This window comes from Haliaeetus albicilla, chromosome 2 (genome assembly GCF_947461875.1).
Source record: "Haliaeetus albicilla chromosome 2, bHalAlb1.1, whole genome shotgun sequence".
Classification (NCBI taxonomy): Eukaryota; Metazoa; Chordata; class Aves; order Accipitriformes; family Accipitridae; genus Haliaeetus; species Haliaeetus albicilla.
The window spans coordinates 65825963-65851252 of NC_091484.1; the positions used below are offsets into that span (position 1 = coordinate 65825963).

Below are 25290 nucleotides of genomic sequence, written 5' to 3' on the forward strand. Positions count from 1 at the left end.
TAATTTACAGCATTAAGTCTAACTAGGTGACACATGAAAACATTTGCTCCTTTAAACTGGCAAAAAAGTGAAGTTAGGCAAGCAACCCAGCTCTGAGGTGCTTCTGAAATGCAAGTCTGTAACAGTTTTCCGACTAAGGCACGACTGACAACACTCCTATTTTAAGCCCACAAAGAACAGCAAAATGTCATCAATCACTTTCTGTGGATTCCATAGCATGGGTTGGGAACTATTATATTACTAAAACCAGGTGCCACTTCACACAGCAGAAATAAAAGCAGAATAAATAGTTCTAATACTTAGCAGTAGTACATGAAAAAGCTCCTTCACTGCAGAAACAGACATTTGCCATTATAATTTACATCAGATAGCTACTTAAGGTATAAAAATTGCTTAAAAAAATCTGTTATATCAAATAACATGAAATTTTTGTTGCCTAAAATGTACTTCACCATTAAGTACACTTCAGCAAGGATCAACACACACATTCTGTATTTTAACACAAACAGTGTACAAGGCAACATTTAGAACACAATAATACTATCAAAAGCAATAAAACATTCCACCTTTACAAAGCAGAAATAATCACATAAAAAAGAGAATATCTGGCCAAAGTAAAACCTTTACTGCTTTGAGAATTCATAAATTTAGCTTTAACGAAGTTTGCACGAGGCTTGATTTTGAATGGCTACTATGAAATACAGGACAAGAAACCTGTATCTGTGTTTTAATCTGCTATAAATCTGTCCAGATTTAATATTAGAAACAAAATCTTCTTTTATCTAAATATTAGGAATGGGTTTGAAAGCTAAGAATCAACGCAGTTCATTTGATTGTATTTATTAGTATCTCCCTCATCAATCACAAAGTGTAGAAGAGAGACGTCAAAAATAAAGCTATGCAAATACATACATAAATTCAGTATGTCATTTGGGTGACTCTTCCAAATTTCGTATGGATGGGAAACAGGATAGCCATGATTTACAAACAAAATTAAACAGCTCAGGTTTTTCTCTGTTAGAGTGATGATCTTTTATTTGGAGTTGTTTTACAATTTCCACATGTTTACAAGAAGCTTCCTACTAACCTACCATCTGTACACTTTTTTCCAGTTCCTGAGGAATTGCAAATGTAGAAGAAGGAGCCTGAGTTAGAGGCCATGCACCAGCCTAAAGGTATCAGGAAAAATAAAAGCATGAACATTTTCATACAACATATATATATTAAGAAAAAATAACACTATTAAACAGAGCTACAGTGTCTACTATGCCATAAGACATTCAATTTACACCAGAAGTTTTACTGCTCATTTTTTACTGCTAATTATGCATAACTCACTGAGGTATCAATTCAAGACAAGAACACAAGGCATTTTACATCACTATTGTTTAGTGTGCTAGTGGGTTAATTTTAAAAAGAAACACAAGGAAACTAAATTATTCCATAATGATCACAAGGTATAAGTTTCCATATGAGAAGTATTCATAGTTAGAAAAATTGTTCACTTGTTATCAAACCATAAAAATTAATTAAGTACAAATAACTCAATAGTAATAAACATACATTAGTACCTGTAGAACATATATCTGAAAACTAATTCCCAAATCTATAATCGTGTCCTGGTTTTTGATAAAGTTGTTGAATTTATTGTTGAGATCAGCACTAACACTCATGTCTGTATACATTCGATGGAGCTTGCTGGTAAATTCATAACCACAGGCTTGCTGTGAAGAAATATTGTAACAGGTTTCACAGTGAAAACAGTACTTATTATATAAATTACGCACATTCACTACTGAAGTATGAAAATCTAGTCAGCAGAAGCGTTGTTATAATTTTTACAGAGAACACTAGTTACAACAGAAAACAAACATTATAAAAGAAAATTATCACACTTATCTTAGTTTCACTTTCTATACATTGATTTGTATGAACAATGTTATTTTATAAAATTGAAAGATAGAGCTAGTTTATGAAAGTCTTTGGTACTTTTAGAATGTAAATATGAATTATTTGAACACACTTAATAAAACTACCCAAAAGTTCATAAAAATCTCAAATGCCCAGGTGATACTTGGCCATATAGCTTTCATAGACTACTAAGAAATTAGTTTTTCCTTTCAGCTATTGGAAACAGGATCTGATTGCCAAGTTATCTCTAGCACCCTCTGCTGCTCCCTCTCAACATTACATAGTCCTGTTTATTCTGCATTAGAAGAATATTACATTACCTTTAGTTTATTAATCATGGCTTCTTCAGAATCCATAGACATAGACAAACCATGAATTAATCTTTTTGCCAACATTCTGGCATAGAACTGCATAAAAAAAATCAGATATGAGGATTTTTAAAAGCATAACCACGTTCTTCAAGTATACTTTAAATGTAACATTTTAACATTTATTGAATATCAAAAGTTACCTTTTGGAATACGTCTTTGTCATCAATGTATTTGAAAACAGTAATGAAACTTGTAAGTTTGTCTTCTACTTCGTTCTCTGTCATTCCTTTTGCTGATTTCTTCAGCAAGTTGTCACAGTACTTGGCCAGCTCAAGTTAAAAAAAGAAAAAACAAATCCAAACCTACTTGTCAAGCTTGAGAACAAATGTATGCCAAGGTATTCCAAACTTCTACACAAATGTTAAAGCATGAAGTAAGTCACAGTCTGCAGTCTTATGTTCTGTTACAAGGGCTCTATTCATAGGTAAACAATACATACTACATCCAAAGAAAATACAAATTCTTTATGAAAAATTACAACTGCACCGATTTTGAACACCCACAAAATGTGTGTGCAGCTTAAGTTATTTATTACTACTGAAATACACACCTGAGGCTAACTCAGTGTGAGAAATGGATAATCATGTGATGGACCCTATGCCAATTCATTTGACAGTTATAAAAAAGTATTACTACTTTCTACAATAATATACATCACTTACCAACTCAGGTGCTTTGCAGATCGACTTGGGCTCCCTATAGTTAACTACTGATGTCAAAGCCTAAACAGGAACATAGAGAAAGAAATGTAACTAACTTAAAACTTTTATGAAATTTGAAGAAATCAAAAACATGTTCAGGGCAAAGACCATCCAAGACCCTACGAAACTGAACTACACAAAAGGGGATCAAAAAAGAAACAATGAATAAAAGGGCTTTAATTACTGCTCTGTGAGAATTTGCGTGTTGAACATTTTTAAGTTGAGATTTAAGTAAAAGTGGAAAGAGTAGAGGAATAGAAGTTAATTGCAAAAAGCAGGAGAACAAATTAAGTTCTGATTAGAAACTTAAAAGTATGAAGATTTTGGTATACAGCAATATGTATGGTCCAAAAGTATGGATGGAAAGAAACTGAGGAATAATTGCAGATAAAGCAGATTTGAGCAGCAGCACATCAGCAGCATGTATCTTGAGCTGAAAAACATACATGGTGTGCTCACAACAGTAAGAAAGGAACGATCTTTTGGTTGTTGGATTTTTTGATAGACTAAAGACAAGAAAAAAATATTGTTGAAAGTGGAAATTCAAAGCAATGCAGTACAAAAAATATGGTACCTGAACAAAACCTGAATATGATGAAAAAGAAAAGGAAGGAGATAATGGCAGTTTAGAATTGTAAACAAAGATATCAGAATCACGAAGATTAGTTTCTAAACTACATTATCACATTTAAATTAACATTTTAAACTAATACTGAACCAAAAATATTGCATGACCATAGTTCCTAGGAATGATAGTTCTATGGAAGGAAAACGTTATTATTGTTATTATTATAAGGAAGAAATAACAAGCAACTCTTTCATACAATGCCTCAACTTTCCAATATTTGATAACAGGGCCCTAGAATCCCTGTGAGAAAGGAATGCATGGCTTGACAAGAAATATGAAACTCTTTGAAGCTTAGAGCACTCTTTTAAAGTAATACCAGAGGCAACAATGGCAGTTTTGATATCTACCATGAAAAATTGACGAGGGATTAAGATTTTAAATATTTATTGTAATAAAGAATGCTGAAGTGAAGAACTGATGTATTTAAGGAAAAAGTACATTGTCTATGTGCCAGCAGATGTAGTTGTCAATCTCATTATTACTCCACCTTCTGGTACAGGACATTAATTGCAATTGAGACAGAAATGTATTAAGGTACTGAAATAAGTATTTGTTTTAAAACACTAAATAATTATTTTCTCAATGTCACGAGTACAGATGAGTAACTACTATTGATATTATTACTGGTATCTTCATCACTATGTCTTTCCAGATTAACCTTGGCTGAAAATTGTCAAAGCTTAGACTATGACCCTAACTACAAACTACAATTACTGTAAACACCACAAAAGAGCAATGAAACGTATGCATGCATTCTATGACAGGAAATTATAGATAGGAAAGTAGTTAAGTGCACTCTCTAGTAAAAAGATACAAGGATATATGGGAAAGAGTGAGAAATTAACAAATGGATTAGATAAAATGTCCTTTTTTTTTTTTTTAGGAGGAGTCACCTAATCCCTCAAGAGCCCAGGCACGTTTTGCAGAATTTAGTAATAATAATAACAATAATAATAATAATAAAGTTAGTTGTTGTTGTTGCTGTTGTTGTTATTAGTATTATCATCATTAAATTTATAGCAATTAGAACTGTTATCTTAAATCCCTTCATGGCTATGCATTTCAAAGAAAAGAGCAGCAAGTCTCTTTCCCTAAACAGGCTTATTTAACTTCAAGTACAGTTCTCTCCTGGAAAAAGTTAGCTGTTGTGACAGTGATTGACGTAATGAGTAATGTAACTTTCCAGATATTTTCTGTAGTCAACTTGAAAAATCTAAACAAAGCTTCTATGTAAGTAATACTATCAGCAATCAGAGTTTAAACATTATGGCAGCAAGTAAATTCATGTTCAAATGCATGTCAGAGTTACCAAACTTCCACAAACCCACAATTTCTCTATTTATCATCTGCCCTTAAATTTACATTAAATGTGTCAACTCCTCTTTGTGTTTTGAATTATGATGAAAAGAAAGGTCTTTCTTTCAGGAAAAACATTTAAGTATTAAAGTGGTTTCCTTTGTACATATCTTTTCCTCTAACACTGGACTGTCTTTTGTTTCACTGCATTTCTAAACTAGAAAAACTGCACAAGAACTCTATCTTTGAACATATGTTGATGCCCTGAAGAATTTTGTCAACCTGAAACACGGTCCCACATTTTGTCTTCCAATGCTTTTTTTACTTAAGTAAAAGTTACCTTGTCAAGAGCACTCATAAAGTGTTGATCACCATTCAAAACAGTGTTGATGAGTTGAACAAATTTACTATGTACCTCCAAAACTGACTCCACAAACTGAGTTGGCATCTAAAAAAGGTAGATAAAACAGAAAGCAAGTTAATGAGGAAAGTAGTACTATCTACACACAGACATAGCTACATAAGTTGTACATTTTTTCCTAATTATTCTTTTTGATAAAAGTTAAAATCATAGTGATTAAGTCTTTGAGAGGATTGATTCTGTATTGTACTCTTACACTACTGTGTTTCAGCATGTTTTGGAAATAGTCTATGGCTACATTTACAGTCCTGCAATCAAACAGACACTTGAGTTTATACTCCTCTCATGCTGTCTATCTAATCTTTTCTCTCGTATCCTAAAATCCTTTATTAGCCCTTTCAAAAATCATTAGTGCTAACATGTAAATACAGCAATCAAGCCAATAAGCTACTGAAATAAGTAAGCTGCTGCTTCTCCTACACACTGACTTCAAAGAGTGAAAATCCAGATAAACCCTTTGAATTCTCCTGCATAGGACAGTTAGTGATCAAATGTAGTGCACCACATTTCAGCATAACATTTTGTACAGAAATGACTAAAATGAATTAGAGAAGTCCTTTTGTAGACAAACTGGCATGCAGTAATGCAACAGTGTGCAATGCACTGGCTGCATCACAGCTCCTGAAGTGCATTCCAGGTTACGCAGTAAAAATGTTTTGATGACAAAGTACTTAATCCACACAGTGGAGCAAGTATTTCACATTTTGAATTTATCTATGTAGGGTTGTGAATTTTCATCACCCTCATGGCTCTGCATTCACTTCCCTGTGTAGACACTACTAGTTTGAAAGAATAAGCTCAACAAACTTATAAATACTTTGAAAGCAAACTGTACTACTGAAGACTTCAGCCCATTTTCAGTATGCACGCAGGAGTTACGGAAGAGTAAGCACTCCTGTGCAGTCAATAAAAGAGTGAATTTACAACAGTTGGTGTCTATGTATTATTATAGACAGAAACACTGGATGGCTAAAGTCACCATCCTAAAGTGAGCACACATCTAGATAGCAAGATGTATACATGTACAAATATAATGCCAAATAAAAGCTTGTTTGTTTGTTTCTGTACAGCAATGCTAGAGGAACAAAAATGGAATTGATTAATTTAAATACATATGAACTGAAAAAAGTTTAACACACTTTAATAAAATAATTAAGCTACAGTATTTTCAGAAATTACATGAAAATATGAGACTACAAAGCTATTAGTGAAAAAACCACACTGAAATCAGGACAGAATGTCAAGTCCTTACAAATAACATATAATTAAACTAAAAGGAATCATTGGTTCCTAATGTACCAGAACAGCAAATGCTACTGACTTAGAGAAATTCAGGAAAAAAATACATACATGGAACAAAAGGACCTACTTGCCATGACAGCATTAAACAAACAACAATGAGAAATATCTAGCTGTAGTTGTTTCTGGTTAGATCACAACAATCAACTCTCAGGATAGATATGTGTTGCACAGCTAAGCGTGCTGATTAGAAAATGTTCCAAACCAATTTCATATAGACAAAATTAAAAAAACAGAATAGAGTAAAAAAGAAAAGGGTAAACATTTCATCAGGAATGTTAATCAAATAGGTAATTTCAGCTGCCTGAGGAAACTCACATTTTCCTGAGAAAGATTGCTGGTTGCTCTAAGGCCCTCATCATGGATATGGTTTTGTAGTTCCTGAATCATATGAGGTAAACCACTTGACACAGCACGAAGTAGAGTATACATATTTGCCATGTCTGTAACAGAGATACATTTTTATAGAATATGCTTAGAAACGCTAAAAATCAACACTTAATATAGTATCATAATTTCACACAGAACTTTTCAAAGACCGAAACAAGACCAACTGTTTTGAAAAAAAAAAAAAAATTCAACATACACTGGATCACTGACAAAAGAAAAAGAGGAAAGAGTAGGGCTAATAGCAGTATTTACTGAGCACTGCCATTGTGACTACCTCACTCTTCCAATATTTCTTATTTAGGAGAGACTCCGAGAGGAGAGGTGGGCTAGTATGGAAAAGTATTGTGTCAGTTTATTTTAATCCTTGGCCTCCCTAAATTTCCCTTAGCAGCAGCTGACTAAAATCAGTTTAGGTATCTTCTTGACTTTTTGTTTTCCTCCAGTGGTGGCTTGAAATTTTTCTCAGGTTAGAAAAGCTGTAAATAAGCAACTGCAATTTTTATGGTTTTGGGGTTTTTTTTGCAACAAAAGGATCCAAGCTCTGACCAAATTTGCAAAACTCTGAAAACTGAACACTATTAGATACAATTTAAGTTTGACTGTGAAAAATAATTTGTTTCACATAATAGATACCATCTTCCATGCAAGAATAAGCACTCTTTCAAGGGTAAGAGGCATGTAGTCATCAGGAAGTATAATTTTTTTAGTCAGGCAGGGAATATAACTATAAGAACATCTGCTTCTGTAAAAAAAATTTGGGAAGAGAGGTCACGAAAGATTCAGGACAATAAAAAGTGGCTGTGAAAAGAAGCCAAAATATTTTGTAATCCTGACCTGTCAAATGATGATGAAGAAATCTGTAAAGACAGAGCCATTGGTTTACAAATGAAAACACAAGCATAGAATATGATCAATTCTACAGGACACAGGACTTCAGTGTGTTTTTAAGCTAAGACAAGGAAAGAGAAAGAGTATTGGCTGAAAGAAGAATTGTTAACAGTAAAAAGAAGGTTTTGACTATATATTTGGAAGAATGAAAATGAATTACATGGTCAAAGAAAAATGTCATTCAGGGTTTAATTGGGCTTTCTAGATGAGCAACATGTATTAGTTGAAAATGCTGAAGTGCATAGAAGGTCATTGAATAAAGACAGTAAATTGTAATGCTAAATGAATACGACAAAAACCACTTCATGCTTTTTGTGACCATTGAGACTTACCACTTCTTTTCTCTTGTCTGATAATATTGTGACATTCTGCATGCAGAAACTGTAAGTGATCAGCTACCATTCTCTGTTGGCATTCATGAATCACTTTGCCATATGAGCTGGGATGCAAGTATTTCCGACACCGCATTTCTTCATCTTTTAACCTACCTAAAACCTACAGACAAGTTTTTACAGTGAGAGCTGATGAAATACTAACAACCATTATAGAACCGCGAATATACAACAGTATATGTATGTAGAACGAGAGACATGAGTAAGTAACAAAGTTAAAAAAGAACTTGTCTGGGATGCTGAAAAATTAAATTTGCTCTTTTGAATCAGGCTCTTACTAAATTAATATAATCTTCTACTCCGAGTACTGACTAGGCTCAGTCACTACTAGATATCTAATAGCACTTGGTAGTTCTCAAAATTTCTTCTTCCCTTCAATTATGTGACCAGTCTTCCCCAATTTCTCCTACCATACTTCTTATTCCTTCTGAGAAAGTTTTACCACAATACCTAATTATATAAGAATCACTTCACTGTTCCAAACCCATGTGCTTGTACGTAAACATCTGCTCAAAAGGTATGGGAGTACATCTGAGCTATTAATAAAAACTCTCTTTATAACTTCAATGAAGGAAATAGGCATTATCATAAAGTCAGTCATATGAATACTGACATAAAAGTCCTTATAACCAGTGAATATGAGGTGACCCTAGGGATAGTAGTGCAGCAGCAGACTGCTAATGATAGACAAAATTAATCTGCATTTGTTTTGGTTTAATTGAAGTCTTAGCCTGTCCCTGAATTTCATCTCACGTGTGCAACTGTTAGCTTATGCTCATTATTTAAAAGCAATCTCACCGCCTTCTCCTCAACTCTTCTATCTTTTTAGCGTGGACAGTACAGCACTGAGGACTGATCCTAATCTTGTATTAATCTTTGCTTTATCAAGCAAGGTTTAAGAATTACAAGTAATTTAACCACAACCTGACTTCACACACCACAAAGCAAAACAAAAGAAAATCCACCTCAGAATATGTAATTTTTAACAATGCTCTGTAACAACTCTACCATATAGTCTTCTCTAACCATTGTATTGTTAAAACTCATCTTATGCTACTACAAACAGAAGGAAAACAAGGAAGTGAGGAAGCAATACTGATCAACCTGATACGTGTTTTGGTATTTGTCTTTTTTTCTTCTTTTACTTTTTTTTTTTTTTTTACTTTTCATGCAATTGATTTATCATTTATTATGAAACCCTTTGAAGCTGATGGTCCACCCATGGGCAAGGTTTGTAGTTTGTATTCAGACTAACCATGACACCAAAAAGCATAGTTTAAACCGCATGAAAGCATACAACAAAGAACAACCATGGGAACAGTATAGGAAAACATGTATTACAATTATCAGTAAATTGATAGTATTAGATTTTAGTTATTGCATGTGTACAGAAGAATCTCTTACCTTCTCCATGTATTGTGAGCAATTTGACTCTTGCAATAAATTTGAAGCTTCTTGTTTATAATACTCCCCTGTTTCATTCAGAAAAGGACACTCAAAAATTTCCTGATAAAACTAAAAGGGAGAATTTTTTTTTAAAGGACAAATAACACATATACTAGTTTAACATTCAAAATTAAAAACATGAATCAGAAATGTGTATCTACCTTTAGGGGGAATTTTTTCTTATACTGTTCAACATGAACAAAGGAGTTAATAACCCCATGGATTACTTTCTGGTTTGGGTCTTCTCCACAGCGATCACTGAAATAGGCAAAGCAAACATTCATGAGAATGTAGCTATCTAGTGTAACTCATCTGATAGTCGAATGAAATAATATTGGATGAAAACATTTTCCAGTAAATTCCTCTGCTTAAATTGGCAAAATGAAGATTAATCTTAAAATTAAAATGTACTTTTCTTTCTCTCCCATACATTTAAATTGTTGAAATAACAATTCATAAACTATTCAAAAGCATTTGCAGGTCATGAAATTTCCAAGTGTTTGCTAAGGATGTAAGTATTCCAAATTACATATTCTAAGCAAGTACTTTAAAAGTTACAGTAAGTTCCGTCTTATATCTGTAGCCTTTATCAAATAGACTACTTTCACACTCCTGCCCCTGCCCCAAAAAATAATTTTTGCCAACATCACATCAAGTAGCATGCTATTTTCTTTTCTGAATATCTACTATGCAACATGTAGATGTCAAGTTGAACAAATAACAGACACGGCGCATTGTCACAATTTTTAATCATACTTTGGAAAAGGAAAGCCTTATGTTTTCCAGTCAAGTTCTTGGCTTCAAATGAGCAAGTTCAAGTGAAGAAAATATTATTTTTTAGTCCCATTCAGTTGAAAACAGAATTAAAACAAGTGTTTTGCATGCTAAAAACATTAGTGTTCACTCCTTTGCAAAGACTGGGAATAACAGACCCACACTCAGAGCAGCAGAGACTTTCTTAAAACATGAACTGTTCTAAAAAAAGACCATCTTTCACATACACTTTACAAAGAAGTAAAAACTATTCCTTAACTCCAAAGGTGTTAAACAGAACTAAAATATGATTTATAAAAGTATATTTACACTTAAGCATCAGCAATTGTAATTTCAAAGGTTTTCCTTTTTTTAATACATATGTATACAAGTATATATGTACATAGAATAAGAACTTTTACTTTACCCAGATTACACTGAAAAGACAAAATGAGTTCTCTGCTAGAAACTTACGTTGGTATAGGTGAGTCATTTACATGAGTGATTTAAAAAAAATAAAAACGTAAAAAAAAAAAGTAAAGCCAGCAAAAATACCTCAGATCCAAACATTACCATATACCCATCTAGGCTGGGGTGGAATGGGGGAGGAATAATTTTGCTAATTTCATTCATTTTGGTTTGGAATTGATAAAAGCTCCAGAGGATGCCCATAAGCTAGGGAAGTTTACCGGGACAGCCGCACCAGCAGTCATCATATTACATACACCAGACCATATTCATATGTTCACAACACTGTTAATTATGTGTATTGCTTCTAAATACCACTGTGTCCTAAGATCTGAAAACTTAAGCTCACAATGGGTAGGAGGAACTAGCTCTCTAACAGCTTACAAGTAGTCACTGCATGGTTTCTGTAGCTTTGTCACCCGTAACAAGCGAGCTGACCTAACAGGTAACTGCTCCAGCAGGGATGGTTTGATTATTTTTTTTTCCCCTGGGGGACAGAAAGGTTTCCTCTGGTTCTGGTAGCTGAGTAAATGGAGTAAATCTGGGTACACGTAATGCATTCTTGCCAACAACCCTCTGCTGGGTCTGGTTATACGACAGCAGAGGCAGCAGCAGCTCACAGAAGGGAAGAACTGTAACACCAGACCAGGGCTCGGACCCAGCTGCACCCCGGAGGGGCTCAGGACCACGGTAAGCTGCAGGACACGTGCAGCCTGTGAACATAGCACCATGTCATGGAGTGCAGGAAGCTGCATAACTAAAAGTTGAGCATATTGCAAGGCAGGGCTCTGTCAAGAGACAGTCCAGTCCACCTCTAGCACGCCAGGTTCTGGACCTGGAAAGCTACCGGTGACACTGTGGCAGCGTCTTGTGACACAAACACAAGAAGCATTACTGTAGTGACAGATGAAGACCCAGCTCCCCCCTGCTCGGTTCACAGGCCACTTCACAGACCTTAGCCCACACAGACACGGGAGGAGAGGGAGCAGCAAAGGTCAGGCCCAGGGGATTCGAAGGTCAGCGTATCATTAAGAAAAAGCTGTAGAAGTACAGGAGGCAGATGCTCTGTGGAAGAGCTGTAAGGGAGGAGACAGGCTTTCGAAGCGCAGGCCAGATGGCACGAAGGCGACAGACGAAAACAACACAACATAGAACCAGCCTTGCCTGCCTTCTGGGTAGCTGGTAGTACACAACAAAAAGAAATTTAAATCCACTTCTGAATACTGAGGTAGCGAGGATGCAGTTGCCAATGCAATAACGTTTGGAACAACTGCCAGGATCACATAAGGTTTTTTCGTTCGTTTGTTTGTTTTTATACAAGATGCCACACTTAGAGAATTTTTAGTAGCTTAACATAGGTTTCCTCAGTGGGTGAGTATTATACATTTACAGCAAAGTTGTCATGAAATTTATTGACAGAACTGTGTTATGAACTTCATCATGAACCTATCTGAAAAGCTACGCTATTTCCAAGATAAACAGCATATGTCACAAAACTATCATTCTTTCCACTTTGGCAGCATCTTCAGGTTGTTATTTACACCAATGGCACTCCACTCCCAAGAATTTGTAACACAAATGGCTAGTTTCAACAAAATTTGACAGACATTTCAGAAGTTTCAAGGATGATTTTCATGAAAGTTGTAGTAATAAGAGTATTTGCCCCACTAAAATGAGAGAAATTGGTGACCCCACCAGGGTGGAAGTCTATTAAGTGCATCTTTTCCTTCTTGGCAGTAGTCAGCAAGCAATATGGATGCATACAGCTACAGAGCTGCTGCTGTACAGTTTGAAGCAGAGATGTCACTGGACATCTTGGGAGTGTAGAAGGCAATGATGATGCTTGGTGGGGCATCTAGACAAAAAGATAAAGCACTAGAAACACAAGTTCCACTAATTCTGCTGCTGCTGAGTTTCTTTTTTTCAAAAGAAATGAAGAAAACTACAGAACACAAGCTCAAGGACTTTGTGCTGGTTTATATTAACTCCCTCTTGTTCCTATCTTAAGACTAAAGCTAACAGTGGAAGTTTAACATGTATTGTCCAGTATACTACTATAGCCCCATAGAACATATTTAAAGTTTAAGGTACAAGAATAAATATTGTATTCATTAAAAGAAGATTCCATCATTCAAAAGAAGTGCTCTGCTGTGTCAGACCAATTAACTACAGAATTCATTGTGAAATAAAGAGGCTGTTTCAAACACTTTTTAAGAAGTTATTAACTTCTAGTAGCTTTCCTTTCAAACAAATGACAAAAATAATGTATCAACTTAGGCAGGAATAGGTTCGGTTAGTTAGAAAGTGTTAGTTATCTTTAGTAGAGAAGCCTCTCCTCGTTAGTCCGTACTAATCACACTGTCATTTGAGATAGCACCTGAATAATTTCCAAATTATTTCTGTTTAAGAATTTCATAGATGAATTTTCTCACAATTTGAGATCTTGTCGGCTTCCTGTTGTGTTGAAACAAAAATGCGTAAGTTGATATTCAGCTTGCCTTGTAGGAGGAGGGCTTGGGCTAGAGGGAGGGGGAAGAAAGTGTGTTATATTCAGAACTCTGTATTAAGAGGAGTGCAGTCAGACAAGACAGGCTTAAGTGATTTAACAATTCTCTGCTGTTCATGGGGGGTAATCCTGCTCCCCTTTGCTCAGCCACAGGCCTCTCTATCCCTCTTGCATTGCTTTGGCACTCATCTAATTCTTTGCTGAACCGACTCATGATGCCAATCCGGAGAAATATTAGCCAGGATGGTTTTCTGTCATATTAGCAGTTGAGCTGGTTCACTAACGGACTAGATGAGCACCAAATTCAGCGCAAGAAAGACAGTAGAGCACAGCCTGCTCCTTTTTGGCATCAGCAAACTCTTAGATCAGTTTAGCCATCTTGTTCAGCTGAACTACAAGTCACTACTTGTACTTCTTTTTCATGTGCCAAAAAAGTTTAGTTAATTTTAACATATAGTGTATTGCACAAGTTTATAGCTTCTAAAAAGTAGATGTGCTCAAGATTTTAGTCAGAAGTCTTTTTTAAAATTCCAATTAAATACATTGATAAAATGAAACCTGACAGCAAAATTTGTGCCTCTGCTCCCCCTACCTTTGCCAGCATAGTAATAAACATACTTTTATATGCAACGAGTTGACTACAATGTTATCGATTCCACATATTGTTGCATACTATGCAAAATCTTCCAGTTATAAGAAGTTCAACTGTCCCATCTATTTAAATTTTAATTTTTTTGTAAAACATTTTAATAAATTGAACCATGCACACACTTATGTACTACACTTAAGAGGGCCATCTAATGAAGGGGTTTCTGAATATATACATGTATTAGTAATTTTATTAAATTTTTTAGGTAATAAACTTCCCATGCATATTCTTGTACCTCTGACAGGTGTAACTTATTGATATCCACTTCTTCAAAGACACTGTTTAATCCCTGAATTGCTGAACTCAATGCTAAAAGACATTTAGCAGCTATTTGCAGCAAAGTCTTTAAAATTGTCTCTTACAAACCATATTGACCACTGGAATCATAGCAAAGAACAGCAAAAAGCCTATAGTTACATGCAAAGGCCATCCTCAGAATACCCATAGCAAGCCCTACATTTCATGATACCATGATGGACAGCTATAATAAGTTCTCTCTTATATAGTTCATTACATGATAGGCAGATCACAAAGTGGCTGGAACAAACTTAATACAAATTGTTGGATGTGTATTTTGAGAAACAGAGTTGAATTAACTTCTCTGAGATCACACAGCAGAATCATTAATAACAGAGGGGAAAAAAATACAGACCCAAATTAGAGGCAATGACTCAAGTTTTATTTAAAACTTTCCAAATGGTTTAATAACAAAGAACATCAACTTGTTACAGTCTCAAGATCTAACGCCACACGGAGCCAGTGAGAGTCTAGATCTAAATACCCTTGTGAGGTTTGCAGTCAGCCTCAAGGTAAATACATACCATTACTTTTAAGAGGCATCAGATGGCTGTTGAGAAAGGTTTTAACACAGATTTCCTGTCCCACCCACCAGTGAAATATACAGATTGACTAAAAAGACTCTTCAGTGTCACTGTGCTTAATGTAACAAAGCATTTTCTTCACCATGAATAAGGGAATCTTCATTTAGTAAAAATAAATTGTGATAGTAAACATATGGATAAAGCACTATTAGCACAGGTTACAAAGGAAGCATGGTTCAACAACTGAAAGCAAATAAATACTTCGTGGCTTCAGAAATACCATGAGAGGGACATCATGTCAGTTACTTAGTCATCAAAAATTTAATTCAGGAAGGAAAAATAAAATTATAATATTAAAATCAGTTTTTTAATGCTTTTTGGCTAAGTGCATGTCCAAGGCACCTCAATCAGCCAAAGTACCTCACTCTTTCAGTTTACCTACACCAGCCGAGTCACTTGAGTCAGGCACGCAATCACATTAAAAAAACCTAGTCATTAAGCAGCTCCAGAGCTACCCTATACAGTGGTAAAAGTGTAGAAACTGATGGAACTTACAACTACACAGGGTCTGCAGTACATTTCAACATTTCTGTTTATTCATAATTATAAGGATCCTTTAGGAGTTAAATAGCATAAAGGTTTTAACCCCAAACTTAAAAAGCCCCAAGTCCTGCAACTACCAGGGTCTTCATTTAAAAGTAACAAAGATATTCAGAAATAAAATAATAAATTCCCTCAAAGTAAAAAAAAAAAATTTAAAAAAATTTCCATTTTGTTCAAGTAAAGCACCAAGAATGTTAAGTGAAGTCACTCCTTGGAACAACAGAAACCCAGAAGCTTAGTCTTCCTGGCAGATAAGCAAGAATTGTTTTGGGTCTCATACAAAGTATGAGCTTTTCTGGCTTCGGCAAATCCTTGCGTAAGTCCTGGTCCTTATTTTTACTGAGAGCACAGAAGCCAGAAGCAGTCAGCTTCAGGTGGAGAAAAAGGCAAAAGGCATCCTATGAGACCTGGGGAATTACCCTAACTACTCCCCAATCTCATTGATAAGAAAGGTTGCTGAAACATAAAAGATCACTACCCTCAGATTACAGTGAATCAACTGTTTTCTTTTCACGAGTCTTTTTCCACATATGCAAACCACAAATCTGTAGCTACAATGAGAAAAACTGATAGAACATCATAATCAGGTAAGAAGCTACTTTCAAAAAAAACATAGAAGAATTTGGTCAAAGTCCCCAGACTTCTCAAAGTAAAAAAGTGCAATACCCCCACGTTGTGTAAAAGCAAAAAATAATCAAGCACTCACTTTTTTATTTCTCGGAGGAGCATCCGAATAAGGATGGACTGCAGTGGCTCAATCATTAATTTTCTCCACATATCAAGAGCTAGCTGTCAGGACACAATACAAGTTTATATCAACAAAAAATACAAAAAACCCACCCCAAAACAAAACCAAGGATGACACAATTCCCCATTCAGAATTTTAAAAGTTAAATTTTTAGATGCCCTCTTCTTTCTCCTTTTTAAATTCTATTGTTTGCCCCCCGCCCCCTCAATTTGTCAATATATAAATACATTATCATTTTTCTTCTAGAACATCTGACTGCATTCAGATGAATATGACACAGATCTGTACACTAACAGTGTCAGACATAGAATTTCTAGCCAGACAGTGTCTGAATGCATGCTTCCCAGCCCGCATGCTTCCTACACATCTAATAGGACTGATTTGTTCCTTGGTTCCAGTCTGTCAAGGATTCTCAAATGCATATAAGGACCCTAAACATGCTGGTTAGGAGGGCAAGTTTTAAGTGTACATACAAACAAAACATCTGCATAGTAATAGGTAAGTAAGATTCCTTTCTATCTGAAGTGTTTGAATGTGTACAGACACCAGTATTTCTAAAAACGATAGCAAAATAAGCCTCAGCTGACAAAAGGGAAAGTCTCTTGGCCGATTTGTCAGACTTAAAGATACAGAACCCTTATATCCAACACATAGAGAACATGTCCAAACTAAGATGCGTACAGCTTGAGCAGAGTCACTGGCAAGCTAATATTTGACTTAAATGGAATTCAAATCTTCTTCATATTAGGGATAGGTCACCCTATTCCTAATATATCATTAGAGGGATCAGTCAAATGGACTCAAATATCTCAAACTCTTGTGGGTGAAGTAATTGCTCCCAAAACATACCATTTTTAAAAACACAACTACAAGCATTCAAAGGAGTTTTTACACGTAAGTCAAAACCAGATTTAAAGCCCAAAGGGGATAATGTGATCCCTCAAATGGGGGGGGAATAACCACACACATTTGAGACCTCTAAAAACACCTACCAGTGAGTAATAGGCTGGGAAAAAAATGAAATGCCCTGAATCACTGAGGACAGAGGGAATATGGCTGCTAAGAAAGCTTTGACACAACTGACAGGTCCTTAGCTGTAAAAATTAAAATATTGATAAGGTATGTCTTAACTGAAAGTAGGCATCTATTTATCAACTAGGTATCCAATCTGATCCAATTTGTGAAATAAATCATCCTTTTAAAGAGGAGACAAATGAACTTGCTCTGTCACAGCTATCCAGCACCTATGCTGTAATACAGGGTACAGAAGTCTGGGAGGTAAAGCTGCATTATAAGCAGGTTCAAAGAAGAGGTAAAGGTTTGCTTATAAATCAGACAAATAATGCTTTGAAATCAAAGTTGCCTTAAGAGTGATTTTCATTGTCTTGCCTTGTGGACAGTATTAGTAGAACAGTTAAGAGGAAAACAGTTTCCCTAAGACATCAGGAACTCATCCAGCAGAGAACGCTGAAAGAAGCTAGTTCTGGAGAGGGGAAAAAAAAAAAAAAGACTGACTCATTTTGTGACTATGAGGTGAGGGGGATGACCTCAGTGACTCAATTCTGCAATATGATCTCTGAAACATGGTCCCTCTCACATATTATCTACCAATCTGAAACAGCTTCAAGTTGCCTGTTGGAATTTTCTCATCAAGTAAACTACAGACAGGTCAATCCAGGAACTTAAAGTTCAAGGGTCTGTCTTCTCCTTGAAGAGAGGGACTGATCTTATTTCTCCACCTAGATACAGAACATGGCAGTCTCGTCCATTTTCCTGAATCTGTTGCCCCATGACGGGGGAAAAAAACAGAAGGCACATCTTAACTACCTGCTAGCTCAGGGCTCCTGTAGAGTCATTGAAAACTTGGAAGTCTGAAATTGGTGATAGGAGCTCAACTCAGAAAAGCAGTATCCTCCACTGTCCATTTGTAACACACAGACAGGAAAAAAAAAAAAAAAAGTCTTGCAAGCACTGGCAGACTACCTTCATCAACTGATCTCATCCTGTATTTTTCCTAGTACAATTACTGAATGTCTGGAACGCTTATCGGGATGATAAACTGCTCAATGCCATGCCCATACACATCACATACGCACCTCCAGTCTCTTGCATGTACCTACTGTTATACACCCCAGAACAACTAAGCAAGCATGTACTTGTTCTAAGATTACTGAAAATGTCCCAAAGTTTCATTAGCACACACGAACGACACCGAGACAGAAACTTTAGTACATAGAGGGTATAGCTCTGCTTCTACAAATACTGGGCACTATTTCTGTAACTTCATGCTGAGACTGAAAAGAACTATATATATCATAAGCATGTTTGCTCTTCAGTAGATAAGGGACAGTCATCTAAAAAGGGATAAATGATAATTCCTTCTATTCTGAAGTGATGAACAACTAAAAGACTTTTGTCAAAGCCCTTAGTGCAATCCAAAGAATAAAAGACAGAATCCTAAACAGGAACCATAACAAAAGAGAAAATGCTTTCAAAACAAAGACTTGATAAACTTGGTGAGTGCCTTGTAGGTCAAGGAATACGAACTACTTTTATTTCTGCGGCAATGAATTCACCAAAAACAGTGCTGCAATGTAATGCATTAAACTACTTGAGTGTAGGACTCAAGTCTCCATTCCTTTTCAGGGCAAAGGAGTAACTGCCATAAACCTAATCCTACACCAGTAATGAAGAGAATAACTTTACTGCCTCAAGATCCAAAATTTACCTTCCACTACTATAGATTACAAAAACACTATTTGGTAAAGAGAAATGGAAGGAGTCTTGGAGTGAGATAATGAAAAACTCATTAGCAGAATTCCAGACATCATCATCCAAACACCTTCATCAAAAGCCAAAGGCTGCCAGCTACAGTTTAAGAATCCTGACCTTCCCCATAACCTGCCTGAATGATGAGCTAGGGATGTACCATCCTAGGAACAACTGCTGGGAAGCTTGAAGAAAAGTGTGTGTCATTGTTCTTCTGCCCTGCTTATAATTCCATAAACATGAAGAAAATGGAATACTCAAAAAAAAGCTGAATTATCAGGTCTGCTGTTTGTTCTTCTTCACTAAACATACACTAGGGCAGAAAGCGATGGACAAAAGTTGCCACAACCATCCTTTGGGTCATACCTCACAATGGAGTAGTAACATATTGAAACAGGGCAAGAATTCATAAATACATCACCATCACCAAGCCCCAATAACAAGCCCAGACCTATTCCCAGCCCTCAAAGCAACTGAACTAAGAGTCATTCACACAGAGCTAAGGACTACCTCCGACAATCATGGGAACAGACTTGGCTAAATCTCAGTCTGAGGAAATAAGAAATAACATTTATGCAATTTTGAAGATACCACAAACAGTGCAGCAATATGCACTTCCAAGCTCTGATAAGCCTTTTACAGATGCCACTGATTAGCAAGCACTGGAGACAGCACAGGTAGACAAGAGAAGAATTTCCTTTCCTGCATTGACTTGACTTAAAGTAGATCATGTTTCTGGTGTTTTTTTCAACCCACCCCCAACTTGTCAGAGGATCAGCAATTTCAACTTGCAGTGCTGTCTTCAACAGCTGGGTAGCTGGGTCAGAAGCACAAAAGATGCCTCTTCATGCATCACAATCTCTCCTTACTCATAACTAAAGGCAGCAAAGACCTCCTCCTTAAAACAACAAAATCAAAGACCGAGAACAGTAACCACTGATAGATCAAGTTCTGACATTAAGAAAAAAAAAAGCTTTTTCTCTAGCTTTCAAAACCAAAAGAGAACTAGTGTTCACTTCCCTTTTAGAGAAAAAGGCAAATGTAGAGGAAAGGAAAAAAACCAATACACCACTACAGATGATGACAGAATAAAATGAATTCTCCAGCTAGCAGTGTGTATATGTATAGACACAAAGCAAACAGATACACAAACAAGCATTCCAAAGAAAGGCTTCTATTCAACTGTATTCAGGATTGTGGTTTTTTTCTGATTCAGACTAAAAGATGTTTTCAAAATCTTCTTAGAAACGTACTGAAACACTTTGTTTTGAAAAATTTGAAAGTTTTTTTTTTTACTGTAAAATTATCTTTTAATTTTACTTTCTTATATTTCATGGTAGCAGTAGCCATGAAGTGACAGAAATTATGCATACTTCACTTCTGCATAGCTGAAGTGTACAGGGTAGTTCTCTCAGAACGTAGTCCTGCTGCTGACAATTTTTTTCATTTTATAGGTATTTAAAAATTACTCTCAGCCTCTCCAATTTACATTAATAACTGTGTAATCACCCTTGTGTTTGCCCCAAATTACTTTTTTTTTAAAGATAAGCCCTCTATACATACTTCTGTGCACAGAATGTCTACTTTTTCTTTCAAAATCTCTATCCAAGTTGCCACAACAGAAATACAAAACAGCTAGCATTAGAAAATAAGATGTACAGTATCACAGAAGACTAATCTCAAAAAAAGCTGTTATACTTTGTGACATCAAGAAACAGAAGCCTAAAAGTTGTATTTCAAGGGTTTCCAAAACCAAAAGTACTGCTTCTTCAAAATATTTTCTAGATAGTAGTGTCACTTAATAAACCAAAGTTGTTGGGTCGGTTTGGGTTTTTTTTGCAAAGTGGTATCTATTATCACATTGTAAACTGAAGTTCTCCAATAGTTTTCATATTTGCTTATTTTTTTCCCTAGGCCACTACATTTTGCTACATCAAAACTGTAATCTCATTTTACAAAAGGCTCACTGCTTACATCTTCTACCATATTTAACTATTCAGATTCTGTGACACAGAGAAGTTGAAATTTAGAAGGACAAAGCTGAACTTGTAGTGCTTCTGAGCACAGTTTATATCCACTCCCACTTTCAGAGACACCTACCTCTCCTATTTCCATCAATGGTTCATTCATATCCACTCCTCCATAGCCATACTGAAGATCAGCTTCAGTCAATTTGTTCTTCTTAATAAACTGTGTGTTGAGGTACCTATAGAAATAAAGATATTCTAATCAAAACAGGCAAAAGTTAAGACTTTTTTTTTTTAATAAATTTGGAATTGTGGAATGTCTTCCACATCACAAAAGATAACCTCTTTTAACCAGTGCCATTGCTATTGGTAGGGAATTCTTAAAATACAAATGACTGATTTAAAAGATCTTGCATCATAGTAAAACAGTACAGTATTAGTAATTGAGATATCAAACACTAGCCTGATACATCATTGTCAGCATTTTCTTGGTCTGCAATATACTTGTGTAAGACTCCAACATTTCAATGTACATGGCCATATTACTCATACATGTATATGCAAAATAACTGCTAAATTCTGAGCAGTTGACTAGTATTAGAGCGACAGTAATTTATTTATTTTTAATGTTAGAAAAATGTTCCTGAGTATCTAGTATTTTTAAGTAAAATGTATTTTCTTCTACCTGTACTGTTTATTATTTTGCATTTCTCAGACTAAACCACAAAAATAGTGTCAATTTTTACAGGGCCAATTTTTGTCAGTTATGATCCCTTACACAGGTCATGGTAACTAGCAAACAGCTCTATTACAAATTCTGAAGATAAGAGAAAAATTTGTAGAAATTATTTTAATTAACAGTTATAAAGAAGAAATGTTATAAACAGTTTATTTTATTTTAGTATTTAGTATGTACTATCATATGCATAGTTTTTATAAATAATAGAAAATGATTTCTGCACAAGACCTGGTAAAACATCCCTTTTAATTCTCAGGATTCCCTTTAAAAGAAATACAGTAACATTTTTAAATTGAACCATTCTCCTCTTTCCCAGATAACTGGGAAAAAACTTCTAATATGTTTCATAACTACCCTTACAATATTTGTTATGTTAGTGCTTAAATGAGGTAACTGAGAATTTTATTTTTTTTTAAATTCCAATCTAACTAGCAGTTTTGAGATGCCCAGTTTCAGACCCTGAAGAGAGCCAGATTACTGAAGCACTTCAGGAGATTCAGGCTTCAAAGGCTGCATCAGACTAGTGACGTCTGAACACTTTCAGCAGGAAGACAAATGACAGGCAAAGAAGAGAAGGAGTAACACACTATGGAAACCTGTGCACTTGAAAGGATTTAGGACACCACAGAGTACAAAGAATGAAGACTTGTGATAGTGCAGTGGTGACAAACTGGAATACAGTGACCTAACCTACTTTCAGACTCCAGAGTCTTACAGAGTACTTAAGCCCTCTGCTACCACCAATAACCATCATAAATTGTAAATGCAAGTCTGTGTAGAAGGCTACAGGCCTGTCATCTCATATAAAACTTGTGTGGACATCCAGAATAGTTGGAACACAAGCCTTAAGCAGGCACGCTCCTTGATGATATTTCCTGCCCCTCACCACGTGAGCAAAGCCAGCAGCTGCCATTCTGCTTTTTCCTGTTAAGCTTGCTAAAAAGGAAAGCCCTATGCTCTCCTCATTCACACCCTCTCTCTTCAACAAATCCAGATTGGACAATTGATCTGTCTTAAAACTAACATAGCCACAAGTAAATAAACAAGTTTAACCTATAACAGGTAGCCCTGCAAAGACCTATGTGATTCAAGCAAAAAGGGGGTGGCAAGAAGCAGGCAGACAGAATGACTCATGGCAAGAGCGTCACCATACTCTGCCTCAAAACCAAAACCAAATTTGCCCACATTTCCTCTCCCCTTCACCTATTTTTACCATCAACTTCCAGAACAAAGCACAAGCAAATAACTGCAAAGGATATGTAAACAGTATAATCTCAAGTCAACTTCACTGAAGTCATAAACCTTTTTTCACCTTGAATAACTACTTCAAATACTTCATCTATGTCTTACTTTTAAAAGACAATCCATAAGGTTCATCTGTAATTTACTCTGGGGACAAGGATTGGGCATGCATTCATAATACCAGAAATTGTCCAGACTCTTGCTACTGTTGAGATAAAACTTTCAGGTGAAAATTTGAAACACCTGATCACACAGCTCACACCCAATTACTTGAGAGTGCAGCTGTGCAGGCTTATGCTTTACTATCTGATGAGGAAAATGGCAGACAAGATGAGAAAATGGAGGTTTCCCTTCATGTTATTAGCAAAGCAGTATACCTTTTGGTACCCACACCTCAAAATACACCCACCAAGCTTCCACTCCAGAAAGAAGTTAAAAGTTTGGAATTTACAAGAGTGCTACAAGACCCATTCAAAACAAATACCTACTTTACAGTGGAATACTGAAAGACAGTGTTCCATCTAAACTGACAATATTGGGAAATGTCTGGTACATGACTTTTTTTTGTGGGCAAATTTCTTCAGATATAAAGGACTTGGTAATTCAGCAAAATAAAAGGATATTATACAAGGATATATAAAAGGATACAAGGAATTTAGCAAAAAATACCCTGCAAAAACTAATTTAACAATTAGAAGGGTAGCTAATTATTGGGACAGGTTACCTGCTAGCTTTCATGTATTTGGTACTTTTAGATCAACAAAGGACAACAGTCTAAGCACAGATTACTATTCCAGACACAGTGGCCACATTCCCAAAGCAATGTTTCCACATCTCAATAGCATGCAGTGTCCTTGGGGGGACAGACTTTGCAAAGCCTTGTCAGAAGGATTAGATGTGTATTTTTTTCTTTTAATGTTTTATTTGGTTTTAGTAGTTTGAATTACATACTCCTAGGTAAGAAACAAATATTAGTGTTGGCAAAACAGACATGGTAAAATTTAGCTTGAAGGTAGTAAACCTAGGAGCGTACCTGTCTCAAGTCAGCTCCCAGTTATTTTCTTATGTTCTCCATGATAAACCCTAAAGAATTTACCTCCTTTAAGTCTTTGTCCATCCATGATATGACACCACAAAACAACAGACATGATTATATGTATTTCTAGAAGTACCATACTTTTTTTAAGCAAAAAGGGTAGATGCCCTCTATTCAGAATCTTTTCCTCCTCTGAAAGCTCTCCAAAGCTAAAGAATCTTCTGAGCAACAACTCTTTTCTTCACCCGTCCCCCTTCCACACACATAGTCAGACTGCTATACTGATCCCCAAAATGGCACAGGAGTCTAGCAGAACAGTATACAGGAATAAACCTAACCAAGTGCTGAGGAAATTGCTTTCAGAAAGTTGCACCGAGAGTACCCTGCTAACAATTTTCACAGGCCACTGCAAGTGCTCATGGACAGAGAAATGGATACGGACCCTACATGGCAATATCATTCACTGTTCTGATGTATAGCAGGCAATTAAAAAAAAAAGTAACTAATTAGCTAGGACTAATTATTACCATTAGTTTTCAGAAGTATTCAGTTTGTTTTTCAAGATTTTCTTTAACCTACCACTTGCACAATTATATTGCTTTGCAAGCTACAGAATGCATATGCAATCACATGACAAAGTTATAAATGGGTACATTACTGTATAATAGAAATTAGCAACTGTATTAATACTTTCAATAATTTCCATGTCCATTTATATGGTCAGCAGTGCTGGGGACCAGTTATGAACACTGTTCCTCATGGGTGGATACTAAGTTAGCAGTTTGCCTTGCAGAGCTGACAGTGAGCCAACCACCTCCTTGGCCGCATTAGCAAGAGCGTACCAGCAAGTCGAGGGAGGTGATTGTTCCCTCAGCACTTGTGAGGATGTACCTGGAACATTATGACCAGTTTCGAGTACCCAAATACAAGAGATCTGGACAAATGGAAGGGAGTCCAGAGAAAGCTCACTGAAACAGCTAGGATGCAGAGCATGAGACATACATAAGATGAAGATAAACTCTTCTCAGAGGAGCACGGAGAAAAGACAAGAAGCAATGGACACAAGTTGCAGCATGACAAATTCCAAACAGACATACAAGAAAATTTTTTAGAATTAGAGTAACCAAGCACTAAAACAGACTGCTCATAAAGGCAACAAAATCTCTGTCCTTGAAGGAGCTCAGAATTTGACTCAACAAAGCCTTAGGCAACCTGGTTTAACTGTGAAGCTAGCCCTACTCCGAGC

At 35.9% G+C, this 25290-nt stretch overlaps 1 protein-coding gene across 4 annotated transcripts in view; it reads right to left on the bottom strand.

Annotated features, from left to right (window-relative positions):
- The window catches only part of CUL2 (cullin 2), a 54946-nt gene that overhangs the window by 14190 nt on the left and 15466 nt on the right, over nucleotides 1-25290 (bottom strand). For 3 of the 4 annotated variants that reach the window (XM_069778138.1, XM_069778135.1, XM_069778136.1), the window contains exons 5-17: nucleotides 21161-21266; nucleotides 16250-16332; nucleotides 13397-13483; nucleotides 9905-10001; nucleotides 9702-9812; nucleotides 8238-8400; nucleotides 6946-7070; nucleotides 5248-5355; nucleotides 2945-3004; nucleotides 2423-2551; nucleotides 2232-2318; nucleotides 1572-1724; nucleotides 1092-1169 (exon numbers count right to left, since the gene is read on the bottom strand). In XM_069778138.1, coding sequence (XP_069634239.1) covers nucleotides 1092-1169; nucleotides 1572-1724; nucleotides 2232-2318; nucleotides 2423-2551; nucleotides 2945-3004; nucleotides 5248-5355; nucleotides 6946-7070; nucleotides 8238-8400; nucleotides 9702-9812; nucleotides 9905-10001; nucleotides 13397-13483; nucleotides 16250-16332; nucleotides 21161-21266 — 1387 coding nt within the window. The remainder of the gene's footprint in view (nucleotides 1-1091; nucleotides 1170-1571; nucleotides 1725-2231; nucleotides 2319-2422; nucleotides 2552-2944; nucleotides 3005-5247; nucleotides 5356-6945; nucleotides 7071-8237; nucleotides 8401-9701; nucleotides 9813-9904; nucleotides 10002-13396; nucleotides 13484-16249; nucleotides 16333-21160; nucleotides 21267-25290) is intronic. The other variant, XM_069778137.1, reaches the window with a different exon arrangement.